The sequence below is a fragment of the Arachis ipaensis genome, chromosome B5 (assembly GCF_059453495.1).
Source record: "Arachis ipaensis isolate K30076 ecotype BB chromosome B5, ASM5945349v1, whole genome shotgun sequence".
Lineage (NCBI taxonomy): Eukaryota > Viridiplantae > Streptophyta > Magnoliopsida > Fabales > Fabaceae > Arachis > Arachis ipaensis.
The window spans coordinates 158,643,810-158,664,147 of NC_142440.1; the positions used below are offsets into that span (position 1 = coordinate 158,643,810).

The 20,338-nt window shown below is 31.1% G+C and overlaps 3 protein-coding genes across 3 annotated transcripts; 2 read left to right on the forward strand and 1 right to left on the reverse strand.

Annotated features, from left to right (window-relative positions):
• Positions 1-1,625: 1,625 nt before the first annotated feature.
• Positions 1,626-2,860, reverse strand: LOC107644883 (uncharacterized). Its single transcript, XM_016348833.3, has one exon. It carries the CDS (start codon positions 2,769-2,771, stop codon positions 2,010-2,012), a length of 762 nt encoding a protein of 253 aa, XP_016204319.1. The 5' UTR covers positions 2,772-2,860; the 3' UTR covers positions 1,626-2,009.
• Positions 2,861-8,256: 5,396 nt separating this feature from the next.
• On the forward strand, positions 8,257-11,580 carry LOC107644884 (heat shock protein 83). Its single transcript, XM_016348834.3, has 3 exons — positions 8,257-8,977; positions 9,081-9,361; positions 9,835-11,580. The coding sequence occupies exons 1-3, from the start codon at positions 8,698-8,700 to the stop codon at positions 11,386-11,388; spliced, it is 2,115 nt and encodes a 704-aa protein (XP_016204320.1). The 5' UTR covers positions 8,257-8,697; the 3' UTR covers positions 11,389-11,580.
• Positions 11,581-13,304: 1,724 nt separating this feature from the next.
• On the forward strand, positions 13,305-14,540 carry LOC107641538 (putative F-box protein At5g55150). Its single transcript, XM_016345023.3, has one exon. It carries the CDS (start codon positions 13,305-13,307, stop codon positions 14,538-14,540), a length of 1,236 nt encoding a protein of 411 aa, XP_016200509.1.
• Positions 14,541-20,338: the final 5,798 nt, after the last annotated feature.

Sequence of the window (20,338 nt, forward strand, 5' to 3'; positions counted from 1 at the left end):
CATGCATATATTTGCACGGTCTCCTCAGAAGCATCAACGGGTAATACCTTGAACTTCTCATGGAACCATGTGAAGTGGATCATGTACTACTTCACTTTCTCCGGTAGCGGAAGCTCACCAAATAACTCTTGGAACCACTCCCACGCCGGTCTGCCCCCCTCGATATTGAGGTGGAAGTCAGTCAGGCGCCCAGAAATAGGTTGTCCATCCACGGGCAGTCCCAACTGATATGCCACATCTTGGAGCGTGATAGTGCACTACTGCACTCTCTGAACGGCATATGAAAAGTGTGGGTCTCTGGCCGCCACCTCTCAATAAATGCGCTGACTAGAGGCTTATCCAACCAGAATCAATGCGCGTTCAGCCTGTCCAAGTGGTACAACCCAGCCCTCTCCAAATAGGGTTTGATCCTATCATATAACGGCATATTCTGTTGTCTGCGAACGTTATAAACACATCGATTTGGCTGCATATTGTGACAAAAATAATGAACACCTCATTAAATTCTAACAATGTTATTATGTAAATGTAAAATATATTAAAGTTTTTTTTATGTAATAATATGGATAAAAATTAATTAAAAAATAATAAAAAGAAACAACTAAATAAAATTAGAAAAAAATAACATTATTATAAATAATATTAAAGTATTTTTATATGATTATAAACGTTAACATTAATCCTAACAAAATAAATGAAAAAAGTCTAAATTAAATAAAAAATACAAATAATATAAATATATGTAGAGAAATTTAAATCCTAATACATTAAAATACATTATATAAAAAGACTTTAATATATTTTAAATTTACATAATAACTATCACTATATACTATTAAATTTTACTTTATACAATACAACTATTGTAATAATATATGCGTTTTAAAATTTGTTGGGGGTTAAGGTCGCTACTTGTCCCCCTCCACCCCTTGAGTCCATTCCAGCTAACAACCAGCCAAATTCTACATTTCACCTTCTAATATTTATTTTTACATATATAACTTTAATATCTACATTTATTTTTAAATTTTAAATTTTAATTTTCAAATCCTAAACTAAACTAAGGTTCTGTTTTTCTAATTAATCTATAAGTTCATTAATACTAAATAAATATACGAATATTATCCAAACAAAAGAGGATAAAGAAACTTACATCTTCATTAATATCGCCGGCTACGTGAGCAATGCCGTTGAGCCGGTACAAGCGTCTTTCATTTGCCATGGTTCCGCTGGCAAAAATTGCTCCAAAAAAACTCAAACAAAACCCAACTTTTTCTCTCTAACTCCTCTCTACTTTCTCTCTCTATCTCACTAAAATTTTCACAAATAAAATTAAAATTTGCTACAGCTTCATGCAATTTATATAATGAGCCCCTTCCTTCATAATCTGCTACAGAGTATTGCAGATTACCATACCGCTACAAAGTGTAGCAGTTTATGCTCTTAGTGTAAACCGCGATTAGCCGCGACAGAATGTAGTGGTTTACATATAAATTAAAAAGTTGCAAATGCATCTGGTAATTTGTAAAGTTGTAATTGCGTAAGCTTTCTTTCCAATGGTTTTATTTGCGTAAATGGTCCTAAATTTGAAATTAAACAGTAATTCAAGATTCAACTCAACAAACATCAAGAAAAATAGTTTTTCCATTGGCTACACAACAATTAGCTCAGAAAACAACACAACAGCAGTAACATTGAGACAGTTTTCAATTCACAACAGGGTGAGAGGTGTAAAATAAAATTATCCAACTAAAATTGAGTGTTGAACAAAATCCTAAATTAAAAATTTAACACCAATATACTGCTGTTCCTGTTCCTGTAATCATACCAAAACCACAAAACTTACTAGACTAAGAAGGCAACTACTACTAATGTTTCAACACAACTATGCCCCAAAGGCAACTTATATTCGCAAATCAATAAATCTGCTTTTCCAACCAAACCAAAAATCAACAATTTAAGCTCTGCAATCCATGCCTTAAGAAAATTATAAAGAAATTCAGTCACGGTCAAGTATATAACTCAGACTCAACCCCACGCGCCTTTTTTCTCCCGAACCTCATGACCTGACTACCAAACCTCAAACCGTCGCAACCGCGCAGCACTCCGTTCCGAAGCAAGGGCTCAATCAACGCCATGACGCTCCGATCAAACTCAGGCCAGGAAACACACAAACTCGCCCTGAGGTTCAACAGCTGGCACCTGGCCAAGAACGCAGCGGCAAGCCCATCCACAACGCTTCCAGAAGGGTAGTATTCAACTCCTTCTAGAATCTTCTCCCCTTCGGCGGCCTTCCGCTCGGCGGAGGTGTCAAGCTTGAAGACGACCGCCTCATCAGACGGCAGACGGCCGCGATAATTTGACGGAGAAAGGGAATCAAAGATGAGGACTGAATCGGGGCGGATTTGGTGGCCAATTAGGGTTTTAGCGATGGCGTGGGAGTGGTGTGAGGGGATTGAAGAGGGAACAGAGAGAAGGAAGGAATTGGGAGTGAGGGGAGAGAGAGTGATGGGGTTGGTGTTGGGAAGTGTAAGGGATGCGAGGAGGGGAACGGAGGGAGGGACAAGGTGGGGGTGGAAGAGAGAGAGGGAAATGGGAGAGAGAGCTATGATGAGGAGTTTGGGGGTTAGGGGTTGTTGTTGGTGTTGTTGGTGTTGGGGGAAGTGGAGGGAGGGAAAAGGGGTAACGGGTGGAGATGGGGGTGTGAAGGTGTTGAGATCTTCCTCTAAGAATCTTGAAGGAGGGGGTGCTTCTGTTATTACGTCCTCCATTTTCCTGGTTTCACTGCCTTGCCTTTTGTTTTTGGAGGCAGATATGTGGGATGTGCACTGGGATGTCCTCCACTTAGTTGCTCTTGGGCAAGCAGAACATGGTTTGGGAAAATAATTTATATTTTTTATTTTTTATTTTAACAGCTTATGAAAATTGTATTTTAAAGGATAATCTTTTAAAAACTCACGGCACCTATATTTACACTTTGTTTGGATGAAAAATGAAAAATAAAAAAAAATTAAAAAAAAAGTTGATTTTTTTTATATTATTTAAATAAAAAAAAAATTAATAAAAAAAAATAATAAAAAATTATAATTAAGTAAAATTATATTAATATTCTTCATTTTTCTTTTACTTTTTTTAACACTATGAATAAATTAGTAATTTGACTTTTATTTTAAAATTATCATCCATTTTCATTGCAAATTTGAGAGAAAAACTTAGAAGTGGGTTCCACGCCACTATTTTTTCTTTCGTTCTAATTTCCATTGTCATCCAATCAATAAAAAATGAACTTTTTCATCTGTTTTCCTTCCTTGCATTTTCCTTCCTTACATTTTCTATTGATACAAACAAACAGTACCTTAATAAAATCAAAATAAAAATAAATTTTAATAAATACAAGCATTGCAATTATATTTATTTAATAAAATATTTTTTAAAATAAAAAAATAATCATAATAGACATATTTATAATAAAAAATATTTTTTTCAAACTTTAAAATTTTATATAATATAAATATTAAAAAATTATTCTATAAGCTCATATAAGAATTGAAAGATTAAAAAAAAATTATTAATTTTTATGTCAAATATATCTAAATACTTATTATGTGTTATTAAATAATGAACTTTATAAAACATTATTATTATTTAATAATACTAATAAACATAAAACATTATTCTACTCTAGTAAGCCAACAATAACATAATGTTTATCTTGTATTTGATTTCTTTAGTATTTTTGTTTTTCAAAAAAAAGAAGCACAAAAAAAAATATAAATAGAAGAAGTTCATACCTAGTGTTTGTCTGGGTGATGTGGGTGGAATTTGTGAAGATTAGATTGAGAAATTAAAAATATATGATGTGTGAAGTGCATGAAATTTGTGAAGATTATGATGAAAAATTAGAAATATACGAAGATTTTGAAAGTGTGTGTGGATAAATAAATGAAATTTGGTGTTGATAATTAATAAAGATAATTTTAGATAATAATTATTATTATATAGGATTATATTAGACTTTTAAATTTTGATAAGTACAAACCAAATTTAAAAGATTTTTTTATGAGCTTTCAAAAGTATATCTAACTTTTAAATTTGCTACAAACATAAAATGAGTTGTTTAGACTTTTCTCTACGAATAATTTTACCAAACCAAGTTATATACCATTCATCTTTGAAGCCAATATTTATTATAGTAAAAAAAGTATTGTAATCTACATAAGTAGGAGATTTTAGTGAAATGAAACTATATGGAAGTTGTATTCCTATTACAATTTACAAATATATATAATGACTATTTTACAAAAATTTATTTGCTATTCAGCTCATAATGCTGTGTGACAAGGTTCAATTTGTCTTTAAGTCTGTTTAAACTATGCTTTTCAACAAATGCATAAGGAGTAAGAGATTTTTTTTTTTTTCTCCTGCAATCTAGCCTCACACACCTTCAAATGATGATTATGTCCCCTCACTTTGAACAGAGATTTAGAAAGAAAATATTATTCCCATCTTAGTCAAATTAAAGACCTAAGCTCAAAATATATCATTATCATGGACTTAAGCTGAAGTAACTAGAGAATTATTTGAAAACATTGAAAATATACAGTGATTTTCATGCCATTTTCTACTAGTGGTTGCTGCTGCTTAGCCTTCTATTTCTCATTTGAATAAGTATCCACTAATCTTGTTGGAGTATGGCTTTGTGGAGTGAAATTTTGCTCAAAAGAATCCATGGCAATGTAGTGTTCCTTCTGTCAAGCAATGGTGCTAAAATGCGTCAATTAGTTTTTGTTTGTCTTGACTCTTGAGTAATTATTAGTTTTTTGAGTAAACAGTTAAATTAATTTTTAAAAAATTTCTTATTTTTTAAATTAATCATCAAAAGATTTTTTTAATTAAATTCGTTCTTTAAATATTTTAAATGAGTCATTTTAGTCTTTTTGTCACTTTTGTTACTAACAGTGTCAAAACTTATTGATTGGTACGTTAAGTGACACTATAACACACATAATCATCTTAAGCAGTTAACAGGATCATTTTAAAAAATTAGATCAAATCAATCCCAAATTGAAAAATTCAAATGTCTCAAATTTTGTAAAATCACTTAATATGTTACATCAATAAATTTTGATACTGTCAATAAAAAAAATAAAACAAATAATATGAATACTTTAATATTTTTAAAAGACAAATTTAATTAAAAAAATTTTAAAAATTAATTTAAAAAACAAGTGAGTTTTCATCTAAAATTTGACTATTTTTCCTTAGTTTTTTGCTTCTAAGATTTGGAGATATTTTGGTTGATTGTGTGACCACAGTATGAAAGAAAGATGTGACACAAGATATATTATTTAAATTGTGGTAGCTAATTTTATTATAAATTTATTTTTAAATTGCATTACATACTAATGAATTTTTATTGATTAATGATTATTTAAATTATATTTTTAAAAAATTATTAATTATTAATTGCAGTTGTTTAAAGTTAAGGGTAATTGGTTAGGAATTATTTACCTATATTCTCTTTAAGCAGTAAACCAATACCGGCCTGCCTTTATGGGCTTTGACCTCAATTAATGAGAAGTTTTTGGATTTTTACTTTTATTGATGATCTAACCCAAAAAAAAAAATGAGGCTTTACATTTTACAAAATGAATGTTGGTGAGGCTTTTACAGAATGAATGTTGGTATGAATATGATTTTGCAGGATTAGTTTTGAATAAAATGAAATTGGTGTTAATGTACTTTGTATTTGTATATTTTTTTTTTGTTAGATATGATTATGAAAAAATGAATATGATTTGGATAATGTTATAATTAGTAAAAAAAATAATTTATATAAATTTTATATTAAATTTGTCACTTTACAATAAAATAAAATATATTTAAAAAACATAAATATTATTTTATGAGTTAAAAATAAAAAATATATAGGTGTATAATTTTCAAAAGGCATATAATTAATATAAATATTGATTTTAAGTAAAATATATTAATTTTAAAATAATTTAGATTAAGATGAATAAATTTTAGCAAATAAATTTAAATGTATATATACTATCTTTACTTGGTAAATTGGTGTGACAACTTTTTCATTGTCGGGACAAGCCTTGGGTTGCTCTATTGAGGGCGAAGTATCTGAGGAATGAAGGAGTGTTAGATGGCCCTGTCCCTTGCAATGCTTCTCATGTTTGGAAGAGTATCTCAAAGGCTTTTGGTGCTCTTAAGGATGCCTTCTCTTGGTGCGTTGGGTCACTTGATCAATCTTTTTGGTTTGACAATTGGAGTATTGAGGGCCCAATTGCTCAAGATGTCCCTTTTGTACATACATCTGACTCTGATTTAACTATTAGAGACGTTTGAAAAGATGGTCAATGGAATCTCCATGATATTTTCTCTATCATTCCAGAAAATGTCAAATAGCGTTTGAATGCTTATAATCCGGATTTGAATGCTGGAGAGAGTTCGGGTTGGTCGTGGGGTGTGGTATCTTCTAGACTCTACTCAGTTAGGAGTGGGTACAGTTGGCTAGCTAAAAGAAAGTTTGACTGGAATGAGCATGATAATTGGTTGTGGGTATGGCCACTGCATATTCTTGAGAAGTACAAGTTCTTGATTTGGCTCAGTCTTCATAATGCTATTCCTACGGCAGAGTTTCGTTTGGGTCGTGGTTTAGCTTTATCTAGCACCTGTCATCGGTGTCAAAATAGTTCTGAATCCATTCTTCATTGTCTTCGGGAGTGCCCTAATGCCAAGGAGGTCTGGAACCTTTTAGGCCTGTATTCAGATAACTCGAATTTACATGATTGGCTCTACAGAGGTGCAAGGAGTGGAGATATTTTTCTTTTCTTTTCGACCATCTGGTGGATTTGGAGAAGCATGAATAATGACTTATTTAATATAGATGATTCATGGAGTGCTAGTAAAGTGGTGAGTTTGATTCGTAGTTCACTAAGGAAGTTTCACACTATTTTTGCTATGCATCAATCTCTGTCTCCTCCTTCACTTTGTTTGCATTGGGTTCCACCTCTAGTTTATTCTGTTAAATTGAATTGTGATGCTAGTTGGTTTGCTCCTTCTGGCTATTCTGGTTTTGGTTGTATCATTTGCAATCCTGATGGATGTTGGTTGAAAGGTTGCACTGGGAAAGTCGAAGTGTGCAGTGTTCTTTTTGCTGAATTGTATGCAATTTGGAGAGGTTTACTTCTTGCTTGGGAGAGTGGATTTCGTGAGGTTATTTGTGAAACAGACTGTTTAGAAGCTCTTTTCTTGGTAAACCAAAGAATGCTTGGTAAGGATATTCTGGAATGGGATTTTGCAAAGTATATACAGGAGGTTATGAATTGGAATTGGAGAGTTTCTATTCTTTTAATTCAGAGGACTGCAAATAGTGTTGCAGATTGTATGGCTAAAGCAGCTGCTTCTGTCGCGGACATTCACTCGAATTGGAGCCAACCATGGAGTGAGCTTCAATATCTAATAGATTTAGATATGACCCTAACCAATTAATTTAGTTTTATCTCTTTTTTTTTTCTTTCTTTTCTATTTAGTCACAAAAAAAAATACTATAAAAAATACAAGATAAATATGATATTTATGTGATATAAATTTAGTAAGGTAAGTAGGAAAGTAAATTTCTGAGTGTAATATTGTAGATTTGTAGTAGTTAGAAAATGTGTATAAAACGATTGTAGTGTGTATTGAAAAAAAAATCATATAAAAATTGTTTTCGTTTTTTTTTTTTTTAAGGAAAAGAAGCTTAACACTTGAAAACAAAGTGGAGCACATATATATTGTGAATCTACCATAAATTTCGTACAAAAATATGTAAGAGAAATTGTATTTAAATTAAATATATATTTTTTTTTATAAATTAGACCTCTTTTTTAGACACCAATACTAAATCATTTTACATAGATAGTATATTATAATTTTTTGGTGATATTATATTAATAAAAATGTTTTAAAATAAAAATATGTTGAGATTTAGCTCTTACATTTAAAATTAGTAATTTATAATTTTGGATTTCATGCAAAAGCATTTAAAAAATAAAAGAGAACTGGTATTTAATTAAAATAATAGTTTGGAATCATTTTAAATTACATGAGATCAATTTAAAGAAAATAAAAGAGTAAAATCAGAAATAATTAATTTTATATGATAAATTTGATTCCAAAAAACTTAAAATAATTTAAATTAATTTCTTAAAAATATAAAAAAATTAATCCAATTTACTTCTTAGTCCTTTCTATCCACACAAGAGTAGAGATTTTATTTAGCGGTCTAGTCAACTTTGTGAAAACAAAGAACATTCGAGACTCGAGAGTAAGTTTATAGAAAGTTCGCGAACCCCATTCGCGCGAAATTTCCGATCCCCACTTTAACCAACGGCAACGGCATCCACGTCACAAACGACACCGTTTTTGTCCCCCGACGAAACCAACCCGCGCTATTTGAAAGAAAACGTTTAAGAAAATAAAATAAAGTAAAAAACGAGGATCTCTCTCTCTCGTTCCGGAGAGAAGTAGAATAATCCAGAACCTCTCTGCTACTATAATAACCCCTTCCCTCTTCTTCCTTATTCGCCGAACACGCAAAACAACAACCAATCTTCTCTGCGCTTCGCTATTCTCATTCTCTCCACGCTTCGCGCTCTATCTTTCCCTGCAATTTGCCAATTTCATTCGAGCTCGTTAACAATGGCGGATGTACAGATGGCAGACGCTGAGACATTCGCATTCCAAGCGGAGATCAACCAATTGCTGAGCCTCATCATCAACACTTTCTACTCCAACAAGGAGATCTTCCTTCGCGAACTCATCAGCAACGCTTCCGACGCATTGGATAAGATCCGATTCGAGAGCTTAACCGATAAGAGCAAGCTCGATGCTCAGCCGGAGCTCTTCATTCGTCTCGTCCCCGACAAGGCCAACAAGACTCTCTCAATCATCGATAGCGGAATTGGAATGACCAAAGCAGGTACCGTAAAATGCACTTTCCAATTTTGTTCTGAATTCAGTCAGGTGCTGTTTCTTTGAGTTTGATTACTGATTTGTTCGTGTGTGTGTGTGTGTGTGTGTAGATTTGGTGAATAATTTGGGAACAATAGCGAGGTCTGGGACGAAGGAGTTCATGGAGGCTCTGCAGGCGGGTGCTGACGTCAGCATGATTGGACAATTCGGTGTTGGGTTCTACTCTGCATACTTGGTTGCCGAGAAGGTGATTGTGACCACTAAGCATAACGATGATGAGCAGTACATTTGGGAATCCCAGGCTGGTGGCTCATTCACTGTGACCAGGGATACCAGTGGGGAGCAACTCGGAAGAGGAACCAAAATCACCCTCTTCCTCAAGGAGGATCAGGTAATATAGACACCTCAGCCCCATTTTGATTTCTATTTGCTCAGAAGTTTGATATTTTTGCTGTCGTTTTCTTCTGTATTGGATATGGTTGTATTCTTTGATTGGTGTTTTTATCTATATGATATGGATATGTTTGGGTTAATAGGTTATTTGACGTGTTATATAATTCACCAATAGTAATATTTGATATGAAGTTCAATGAGTTCGAAGAACACAAAAAATAATAATGGATAATTATGAACACGTCGAAATTGGAATCTTAGGAGCGTAAGGAACAACATAATTTCTGTATGAATTTATTTAGAAACACATTATTATGCACATCAATTTGATTCATTAAGTGCGTGCTTAGTTTTTAAACTTTAGGGGAACATTTAAAATGTTTCAGGAATCTTTTAATTGAAAGTTGCTTTAATTTGAGCTTGCAACGGAGATGATGGCTGAGTGATTGGTATTGTCTTTGGTTTTAACAGCTGGAGTACTTGGAGGAGAGGAGGATTAAGGATCTTGTGAAGAAGCACTCCGAATTCATTAGTTATCCCATTTATCTTTGGACTGAGAAGACGACCGAGAAAGAGATCAGTGATGATGAGGACGATGAACCCAAGAAAGAGGAGGAAGGCGATGTTGAGGAAGTTGATGAAGAGAAGGAAAAGGACTCCAAGAAGAAGAAAAAGATCAAGGAGGTTTCTCACGAATGGCAACTCATCAACAAGCAGAAACCAATCTGGTTGCGCAAGCCGGAAGAGATAACCAAGGAGGAATATGCATCCTTCTACAAGAGCCTCACCAATGATTGGGAAGACCACTTAGCAGTGAAGCATTTCTCAGTCGAAGGCCAGCTTGAATTTAAGGCCATTCTCTTTGTCCCCAAGAGAGCACCCTTTGATCTGTTTGACACAAGGAAGAAGCCAAACAACATCAAGCTTTATGTCAGAAGGGTGTTCATCATGGACAACTGCGAGGAGATCATTCCAGAGTACCTTAGCTTTGTTAAGGGTGTTGTCGACTCCGATGACTTGCCACTCAACATCTCTCGTGAGACGTTGCAGCAGAACAAGATCTTGAAGGTGATCAGGAAGAACATTGTGAAGAAGTGCATTGAGATGTTCAATGAGATTGCTGAGAATAAGGATGATTACAACAAATTCTATGAGGCTTTCTCCAAGAATCTCAAGTTGGGTATCCACGAGGATAGTCAAAACAGAGCCAAATTGGCTGATTTGCTCAGATATCACTCTACAAAGAGTGGAGATGAGATGACAAGTTTGAAGGACTATGTTACTAGAATGAAGGAGGGCCAGAAGGACATTTACTACATCACTGGAGAAAGCAAGAAAGCAGTGGAGAACTCACCCTTCCTGGAGAAGCTCAAGAGAAAGGGATATGAGGTGTTGTTCATGGTGGATGCCATTGATGAATACGCTGTTGGACAATTAAAGGAGTATGAAGGCAAGAAACTGGTTTCAGCTACAAAGGAGGGATTGAAGTTGGATGATGAGACAGAGGAAGAGAAAAAGAAGAAGGAAGAAAAGAAGAAGTCATTTGAGGACCTCTGCAAAGTTATCAAGGATATATTGGGAGACAAAGTTGAGAAGGTTGTGGTTTCTGACAGGATTGTTGATTCACCTTGCTGTTTGGTTACTGGTGAGTATGGTTGGACTGCAAACATGGAGAGGATTATGAAGGCTCAGGCCTTGAGAGATAACAGCATGGCTGGCTACATGTCTAGCAAGAAGACTATGGAGATCAACCCTGACAATGGCATTATGGAAGAACTGAGGAAGAGGGCAGAAGCTGACAAGAATGACAAGTCAGTAAAGGATCTTGTGCTGCTTCTCTTTGAGACCGCTCTTTTGACTTCTGGTTTCAGCCTTGATGATCCAAACACCTTTGCTGCAAGAATCCACAGGATGTTGAAGCTGGGTTTGAGCATCGATGAGGATGAAACTGGTGGGGACGATGCTGACATCCCAGCACTGGAAGAGGATGGTGCCGAGGAAAGTAAGATGGAAGAAGTCGATTAAGTGCTAAAGGGTCTGTGAGTTAGGTTGATAATGGGTATTGGAGTCTTAGTCGGTCAAATTATGTTTTGTTCCTGTGTTTGTGTTGTAATCTTGTGATGTGAAAATGTGTTCCCATGGAGTCTGCTATTTTGTCAAATTAATATAATATACATCAATGAAAAACAGAAAAAGCGGTTTTTCCTTCGGAATAAATATTATTGTACATCAGTATTTAGTTTGGTGAATGTTATGGTATTTAAAAGGAAAAGTATAAAAAGTAGTATCTACTTATTAAAAAAAATTAAAAATTAATATTTAATTTAAAAAATATAAAAATAAATATTTTTTTAAAATAAAAGCTTATTACAAAAATTAAATTAGATAAAATTTAGGTACTAATTTGTAAGCACAATTGAATGTACCATTTAGTTTTCACTGCCTCTAATTTGGAAAGGCAAACTTTTAAGAATGAGGGGTAAAGGGCCTCTCACGTCATGCATACAATGATTCGGAGGTAACAGAAGCTAAGTTGAAAAAATAAAAATAGGTCATATAAAAAAAAGGGTAAAAAACACAATTAAATCAAGGGAGGGAAGAAATTACATGAATCAGCTAAACTTAAAATTAATTTACGAATCAGCCAAAATATATTATTATATAATTCGAACCAGTTTGGTTCGAATTAGAAAAATATGTAATTTGAACCAATGGAGTTCGAATTATGATGGAACACGTGATGGATGTAATTCGAATTTATATGGTTCGAACTACAATTGAGCATTATTCGAACTAAGTGAGTTCGAATTACTCAAGAAGACGGCGTTCTCTGTAATTCGAAGTAAGTTGGTTCGAATTACATGATGATTTGAATTAAACCAATTCGAATAATAATAATAATAATAATAATAATAATAATAATAAGGAGGAGGAGGAGGTTTAAACATATTTTATTATATTAGGTTAGATAAAAATTAAATTATTTAAATAAATAATTCGGTGTCTAGAAGTTAAATCTTAGAATAATTTTTTGAGAATTATTTATCATATTATAAATTCATAATTATGTAAGTATGTGAAGGATTTATTTTTTAAATTACGTTTTTAAATTAAATGGCTTTTAATATTATTAGATTGTCTTATTTTTAAATTGGTCAATTCATTATATATATATATATTGGAATTATTTATTTTGTAACGAGTACAACTAAAATTTTAATAACAATTATTAAATTAAATATTGTTACTATGAGTACTATAAAAGTTTGTAATGTACTCGTTACTAACCTATCACATAATAAATATTTTTAAACTTTATGAAATGCAATTTTTTTCATAGACTAGTATTATCGAACTAATTAAATTCGATTTACCATTGACTCCATGTAGATATAATGGTTGGTGTATTAAAATAATTACATGGATTAGATTTATGCTATGAAATTTACATTCAATTAAAAAATTTTATATAAAATATTTTATACAAAATAAATAAAATTAACTACAATTAATTTTGTTACCCTAAAAGTTAAATAAAAATTCTGAACAATAAATAATGATACAGATCCCAAATTTCCAATATGACCATGTGAGGTATTACTGTATTAGATAGATAGATTCCAAAGTCAATTAGTCATATTTGACATTATAGTGTTCTGAAGAAAGACTAGTTATCCTCCTCAATTTAATTTTAAATTTTCAATAAAATTTAAAATTTAAAGTCAAATAAAACGGAGCAGAATCTACCCAAAACAAAAAAGAAGCAGAAATATGTATCAAAATCACAACAAAATAAAAATAAAAAACCAAACAGAGATAGACTCTCTCTATATATAATGTTAAGCGTCCAAGTATTTTTTTTTTATCAATCCAAGTCTAAGGCTTCTGTGCAGTTTGCGTCTCTCTTGATATCTGAGAATAACATAGCTTGAGTCTTAGATATGGGTGACATTGATGGATGGGCAAACATTCACCATGACATCTTGCAGGAAATTTCAAAGCACTTCTATTCATACGATGATTTCATCCAACTACGTTTAGTTTGCAAGCAATGGAGCTTGAAACTTCCAGAGATCTCCAGCAAGATTTTGTGGCTGCTGGTACCTGAATCTTTCAGTGATTATTTTTCTGAGGAAGAGGAGGCAGGCTACCATTCCAGGCAACCTATTGCTGATGAAGTACCACTTGATATTCAGTCTCTTGATGAAGACAAGATCCACCATCTCAAGCTACCAGAGATGCAGACCAAATTGATCCGTGGTTCTTTTGGTGGATGGTTGATCGTCCTAGATATATACCAAGGTTCGATGTATATGTTAGATGCATTTACAAAGGTCCGTTTAGATCTTCCTCCAATATCAACTTTTCCGGATATAATTGACTACAATCCTAACAATCGTGGCTTTGAATATACTATTCGGGATTTCGGTGATGTCCATATGGATGATTACGGGCCGCAGGAATCGAGCGGTTTCGTAAATTGTTCCCATGTTTGGAAGGTTATTATAAATTCATGTCCTAGTAATGACAATGAAGATTTTATGGCAGTGGCTATATATGGACCTCGTCTTACGTTAGCCTTTTACAAACCAAATGATAAGAGATGGTTAGATCTTTCAACTAGAAAACCATTGTTTCATGATGTCATATTTTTTGGAGAGAAGATATATGCAGTGGAAGAACGTGGCCAGCTATACGAATTTGATACAAACACAAAGTCAGGGCCTGTAGGTGGTATTCATGAAGCCAAACCTCCCTACGATGATGCTGCGCGGGGTCCTTTGCAGCTTAAATATTTGGTTGGGTGTGCTAATGGAAGTTTATTGATGTTGGTGAGACATTCTACCTTTCATCGTGGAGTTCCTCGTATTTACAAATTTGATATCTATGAATTGAAGAAGAATGCAAAAGAATGGTGCAGACTAGATAGTTTGAAAAATTGCGTAGTGATCATTGGACTCAACTCTTCTGTTCAAATGCTGCCTGCGAGTATTCAAACCAAAGGAAATCAAATCTACTTTACTGATGAAAACCTACTAGATTGGAAAACATGGAACTGTGCCGAACATCAAAATATTGGCATCTTCGACTTGGACGATGGAAGTTGTCAAAGACTATTATCCGATGTAAAGTTCATGTGTTCTCCTGTCTGGTGTTATTCTAGCTCATTACTTTAGTTTTTTTTTTTTTTTTTAAAGATTTTTTTTTACCAAAAATAGGAAACTATGCCATTTGGAAAGACAGGAGACTCGAACCCGCAACCTCTTAATTGAGTATGGAAAAACTATGCCATTTGAACTATAACTCATTGGCTTTTTTTTTTTTTTAAAAAAGATTATTTGCAAAGTGTTTGTTCGTGTTTATCTCCATTTTGTTATTATTCAGTACTGCTATTTGGATGAATATTATTCAAATTTATTTATAGATGAATATTTAAATTTATTTATAATAAAATATTAAAATTTTTTTTGGTCAGATATCAAATGCATATTTCTCTCCGTGACGGCGGTTTATAAAATTTGTGTATACCTAATATAATTCATACTATTTTATTAGTGAAGTCCATGGTAAATTTTGGGAATTGAAATCACTAATAATAACACAATAGATTCACATATAAATTAATCAAATTATTGAAAAAATTCAAGAAATTACTACTATATATACAAATAATATATTATAAATAGCAATGTTTAAAACTTTATTTATAACGATAATGGAGAATTAAGGAATATGAGCACACAAATTTTTAAATAGGGTTTTGCATGATGTAAATAATCGTTTAAAAGAAATAATACAGTAGAATAAATATATAATGTAGTTCGTGATAGATTATAAATTATAAATAGATGGATAGTGAATAGATAGTTGTTTCTCGTGAATTTAATTTAAATTTTTTCACCAAAAATTGAAATTTAAAATAAAATAAAACTAAAGTAATCTACTCATAAGATAAAATAAAACATAAGATAATTTTAATTGGATTAGATTTTTTATATTTTTAATAAATTAATTTAAAGTATTTTAAGTTTTTTGGAATCAAATTTATCGTATAAAATTAACTATGTCTGATATTTATTTTCTTTTAATTGATCTAATGTAATTTAAAATGATTCTAAACTATTATTTTACTTAAATACAAATTCTCTAGCTACTATTTTTAAATGTAACAGCTAAAATCTCAACATATTTTTATTTTAAATGAATTTTATCAACATAATATCATCAAAGAATGGTAATTTACCTTAGGTAGTTAACCATGACAATGATAATGCTACTCATGTGAAGTGGTTTAGTTGTTGTTGTAACATGTAGGTTTGATACAATCTAATTCAGGCGAGACTTGTTATCTTACATGCTTGACTTAATCTATCAATTAATTAGTGAAAAAATATAGGTAACCAACAACATTTTTTAACCTTAATTAGTTATACTCTATTGGTAATTTGGTAGTTAGTTGCCTTTTTCTTTCCTTCTCTTCATTACATGTATATATATCTAAACTGTACATGATAGATGATGAATGAGAATTATTTTTCACCTCTTCTCTTTAATCTAATAAGAGTTTGCTTAACTTCAGTAAAATATACTTTGATAATGGAGGTAATTTTTCAAGAATTTTGTATAATAATATTAATGTTTAAAAATTACACAAGGCAGAAAAATAAAATAAAAAGTTTTATTTTTTATTAATGATCATTATAAAAATGTCTAAGATATCCACCATGTTGACATTAAATGTTGTTTTATCTTCTATCATTTCATCATTTAATGTTATCTGCAACTATATATTTTCTTCCTTTCTCTTATTTTCAATTTTTAATAATAATGCTTTATAATTAGGTCTAAGGTGTTGCACGAGAACACCCTAGCTCAAGTTTTCATTTTCAACAGACAAAGAAAAATGTTGTTGTTATTTGTAACAGTACACTACATTAAATGTTTCAAAATTTAGTTGGAAAAAAACAAAAGAAAAACTTTAATAAAAATAAAAAATTTGAAAAAGTTTTGCTGATTGAGAAAAAGAGAAGAAAAAAAAATATATAAGAATATTAATTACCTCCAATTCATGAATAGTAAGTTCCTTTGTGTTATAAATCCGATTGCGACAGAATTTGCAAATAGACTATATTATACTTTTAGTTTATAATTTATTTTTTTTAAAATTTAAATCAATTTAATTCAATATATTTTGTATGTACTCTTTTTGAGTACTAATTCAAATGACTTATTTTTAGAAAAATAATGTACTTATTTAAAATAAATAATTTTAAATTACTAGTTTCTTATTAAAATTAAAATTAATATTATTGTATAAAATTAAATTATATTAGAGAGATCGTTTATAAAAATATTTAATTTTTAAAAATTAAATTAATTTAATAATAAAAATTAAATTAATATTATTTTAATGATAATTTTTTTTATAATAATACACCTATGTCATTTATACAAATTATGAATTATCTCTATTCATATACGGGAACGATGGCGTAGCATGATCTTTCACCGGGAGCGCCTTTCTTACACTACCCATCCATGCTCGGTAAAAAAAATCTAAAAATGTAAATAAGGATGTGACCAACGACTTTTATCTCTAATAGGCCGATTAGCTAACTTATGGCATTCATATATAATAAAACTGAAAGAGTATACAAAGAGTACATAAAAATAAAGAACATTTTGTTATGTATTTTTTAATTGATTGAATTATAAAAGTAAAACTAAATATCTATAGAATATTATCTACAAAAAATAAAAACAAAGATAAGATAAAAAATAATATAAAGATAAGATAAAATGATAAAAATTAAAATTAAAACTGAATTTTTATATACTCTATTGGACTGAAATTATAAATTGTAAAACTTCTTTATTGTTACGAATAGACTAAGATAAAAAAAATAGTTTAATAACACGTGCATCGACAGAATCTAGACCACCATGTGTTATGTGACACAAAAGTTATCATCAAGACCAAAAAACAAACAAAAAGGCTCTTGAGAGTAATATTTTGTACTCCCTAACAATAGCACTAAGATATTTTACATGCACTTGAAGTGAATAAAAATTGTTAATGCATAGATAAAAATACAAAATTTAAGTATAAATTAATTAGACGTGTTTAAAACATTTATACGCAAATGAATAGTTAAGACTTTAGATTATGTAATTATTATTTAAAAAATATTATGTGTATACCAAAATATAATCACTAAATTAGCGATTATATATTTTTATGTATATTAATTGACACATTTTTTTAATTAAATAATGTCACTAGAATAATCAAACTTAACCTAGTAAAATAATCAAAGCTATAATATTAATAGATAAATATTCAAACTTATTTATAATAATAATAGTATATTAATTTTTTTTATAAGATATCAAATACATATTTCTATATATGATAGCTGATAAATAATTATTTTTGTGTAAATATAACCTAATTAATATTATTGTATTAGTGAAGCCTATGAAAGAAGTTGGAAAATCAATTTTATTTGAATTTCCAAACAATTAATTTTATATATAGGTATTAATTAAAGAATAAGGATCTATATATAAAGGGATCAAACTCGTGAGTCATGCCATAAAGTTATGCGAAAGGGTGATAGAAAGGAGGCTAATACAAGTAACACAAATAACAGAGAATCAATTTGATTTTATGCCAGAAAGATTCACGCACCACTGAAGCTATATACCTGTTAAGAAAGATGATAGAGAAGTATCGTAGTAATAAAAGAGATCTACCTATAGTGTTTATTGATTTAAAAAAAGCTTACAATAAGATGCCAAGGGAGGTCTTATGGAAGGTTTTGGGAAGGAAGAGAGTAAGGGTCGCATATATTCGTACAATTAAAAACATGTATGCTGGGGCTACAACTAGTGTGAAAACTCAAGCTGATTTGGCAGAAGAGTTTCTTATTGGTATAGGATTACACCAAGGATCATCCTTAAATTCATACCTTTTTACATTAGTCTTGTAAGTATTCACAGAGCATATTAAAGAGCCTGTGCCATGGTGTATGCTTTTTGCTTATGATATCGTCCTTATGAGAGAGTAAAGGGAATACCTAAATAAGAAGTTGGATTTATGGAGAGAAGCTCTAAAAGTGTATGGTTTGCGCATAAACCGTAGCAATATGGAATATACTGAATGTAAGTTCGACCGTCGAAGGAAAAACTCTAATACAGAGGTGAAGATTGGAGAAAACATCCTACGAAAAGATAAAAGTTTTAAATATCTTGAGTACATCATACAGGATAATTGAGAGATTGAACATGATGTAAATCATAAGATCTAAGCAGGTTAGTCAAAATGGGGAGTGCGTCTGATTTTATATGTCACACAAAAAGTGTTTTTAAAACTTAAAGGTAAATTCTAATGCACTGCTATCAGACCGACTATACTTTATGGTGTAGAGTGTTGGGCAGTCAAAGGGGAGCACGAGCATAAGTTAAGTGTGACAGAGATGAAGATGATGAGATGAATGAGTGGTCATACACGATTAAATAGAATAAAGAACGAATATATGAGAGAGAGAGTTGGAGTAGTATCTATTGTGAAAAAGATTGTATAATCGCATCTCAGATGGTTTGAACATGTGAGAAGAAGACGCACAGAGCACCCAGTCAAGAGAGTGGATGAGATGGAAGATGGACAAGGGGTGAAAAGTAAAGGAAGATCTAGGAAGATCATATATGAGGTTGTCAATCGAGATCTACATGTAAATGGTCTCTCTATAGGCATGATATATGATAGAGCTCAATGGCGTCGTTTGATCCATAGTTGTCAGGATCGAACCGGTGATCGAATCGGTCAAGCTACTGGTTTATTGGTTTATTAGTTCAACCGATAAATCACTAGTTGAACCGGTAAACCCGGTATGACGTAAATAAAAATATAAAATAACAAAAAACTTAAAATTAAAATTTGAAATACATATCTTCACTAATATTTTATGAAAAATTAAATCTTAAATTCTAAAAATAACTAATAAAAAAATATAAAATTTGTCACTAATACTACAATAATATCTTAATTTGACACAATAAAAGTAACAATTAATTCACAAAGCCTATCATCTAATTATAATATCAGTAGATTTTAACACTAGTATCAAAACAAATAACCTTAATTACAATAATAGCATTGAAATCGATCCAAGCAAATTAATAAATTTTTAGTGAAATATATATTTATATTAATAATGGCACATAATTAAAATATAATTAATTCAAAAAATAGATAATACAAAATTAAATTAAATTAAATATCTATAAAATTATGTAATTGAATGTATACTATATAATTACTATTTGTCTTATATAATAACAAGAAGCATGATGGTTGAGTGGCAAAGGGAGAATGCTGGTCCGAACCTTTGCTTCAGCATTTTGGAAAATTTTCAAAACAGACCAGTTCAGTTAGACTGGTTTACACCGGTTCTCACTGATTTTGACCGATTCTTATTAGTTCACACCGGTTCTTTTTCTTGAATGGTCCAAAAAGTAAACCAAACCAGCTTAAGGTATGATTTACCAAATTTTTTGTCAAATCAACCGGCCCAATTTAATTTTTATAACTATGGTTTGATCCATATAGTCGATCCCATCTAATGGGACAAGACTTTGTTGTTTTTTTATAGGTATTAATTAAATTATCAAGTCTTGCTAACAAATGTTTTAAAAATACTAGTTAATGATATTATATTAAAAAATTTGTAGAAAATACATAGTAAATTATTAGAACACTCTTTAACTAAATACAAGTATTATAAATAAGAGGAAGAAGTGATTCGTCGGTAGATATGGCGCGAGACTGACAAAAATGGTTCAGTAGGATGAAACCCTTTTGAGATTCAAAGGGTCTTATGGTGTGCAAACTGCAAACATATCACTTATGTGGTTCTACATTTTAGTGATGACAATCAAATAGATAAAGAAAGTAATCGAGGAAACAAAATAC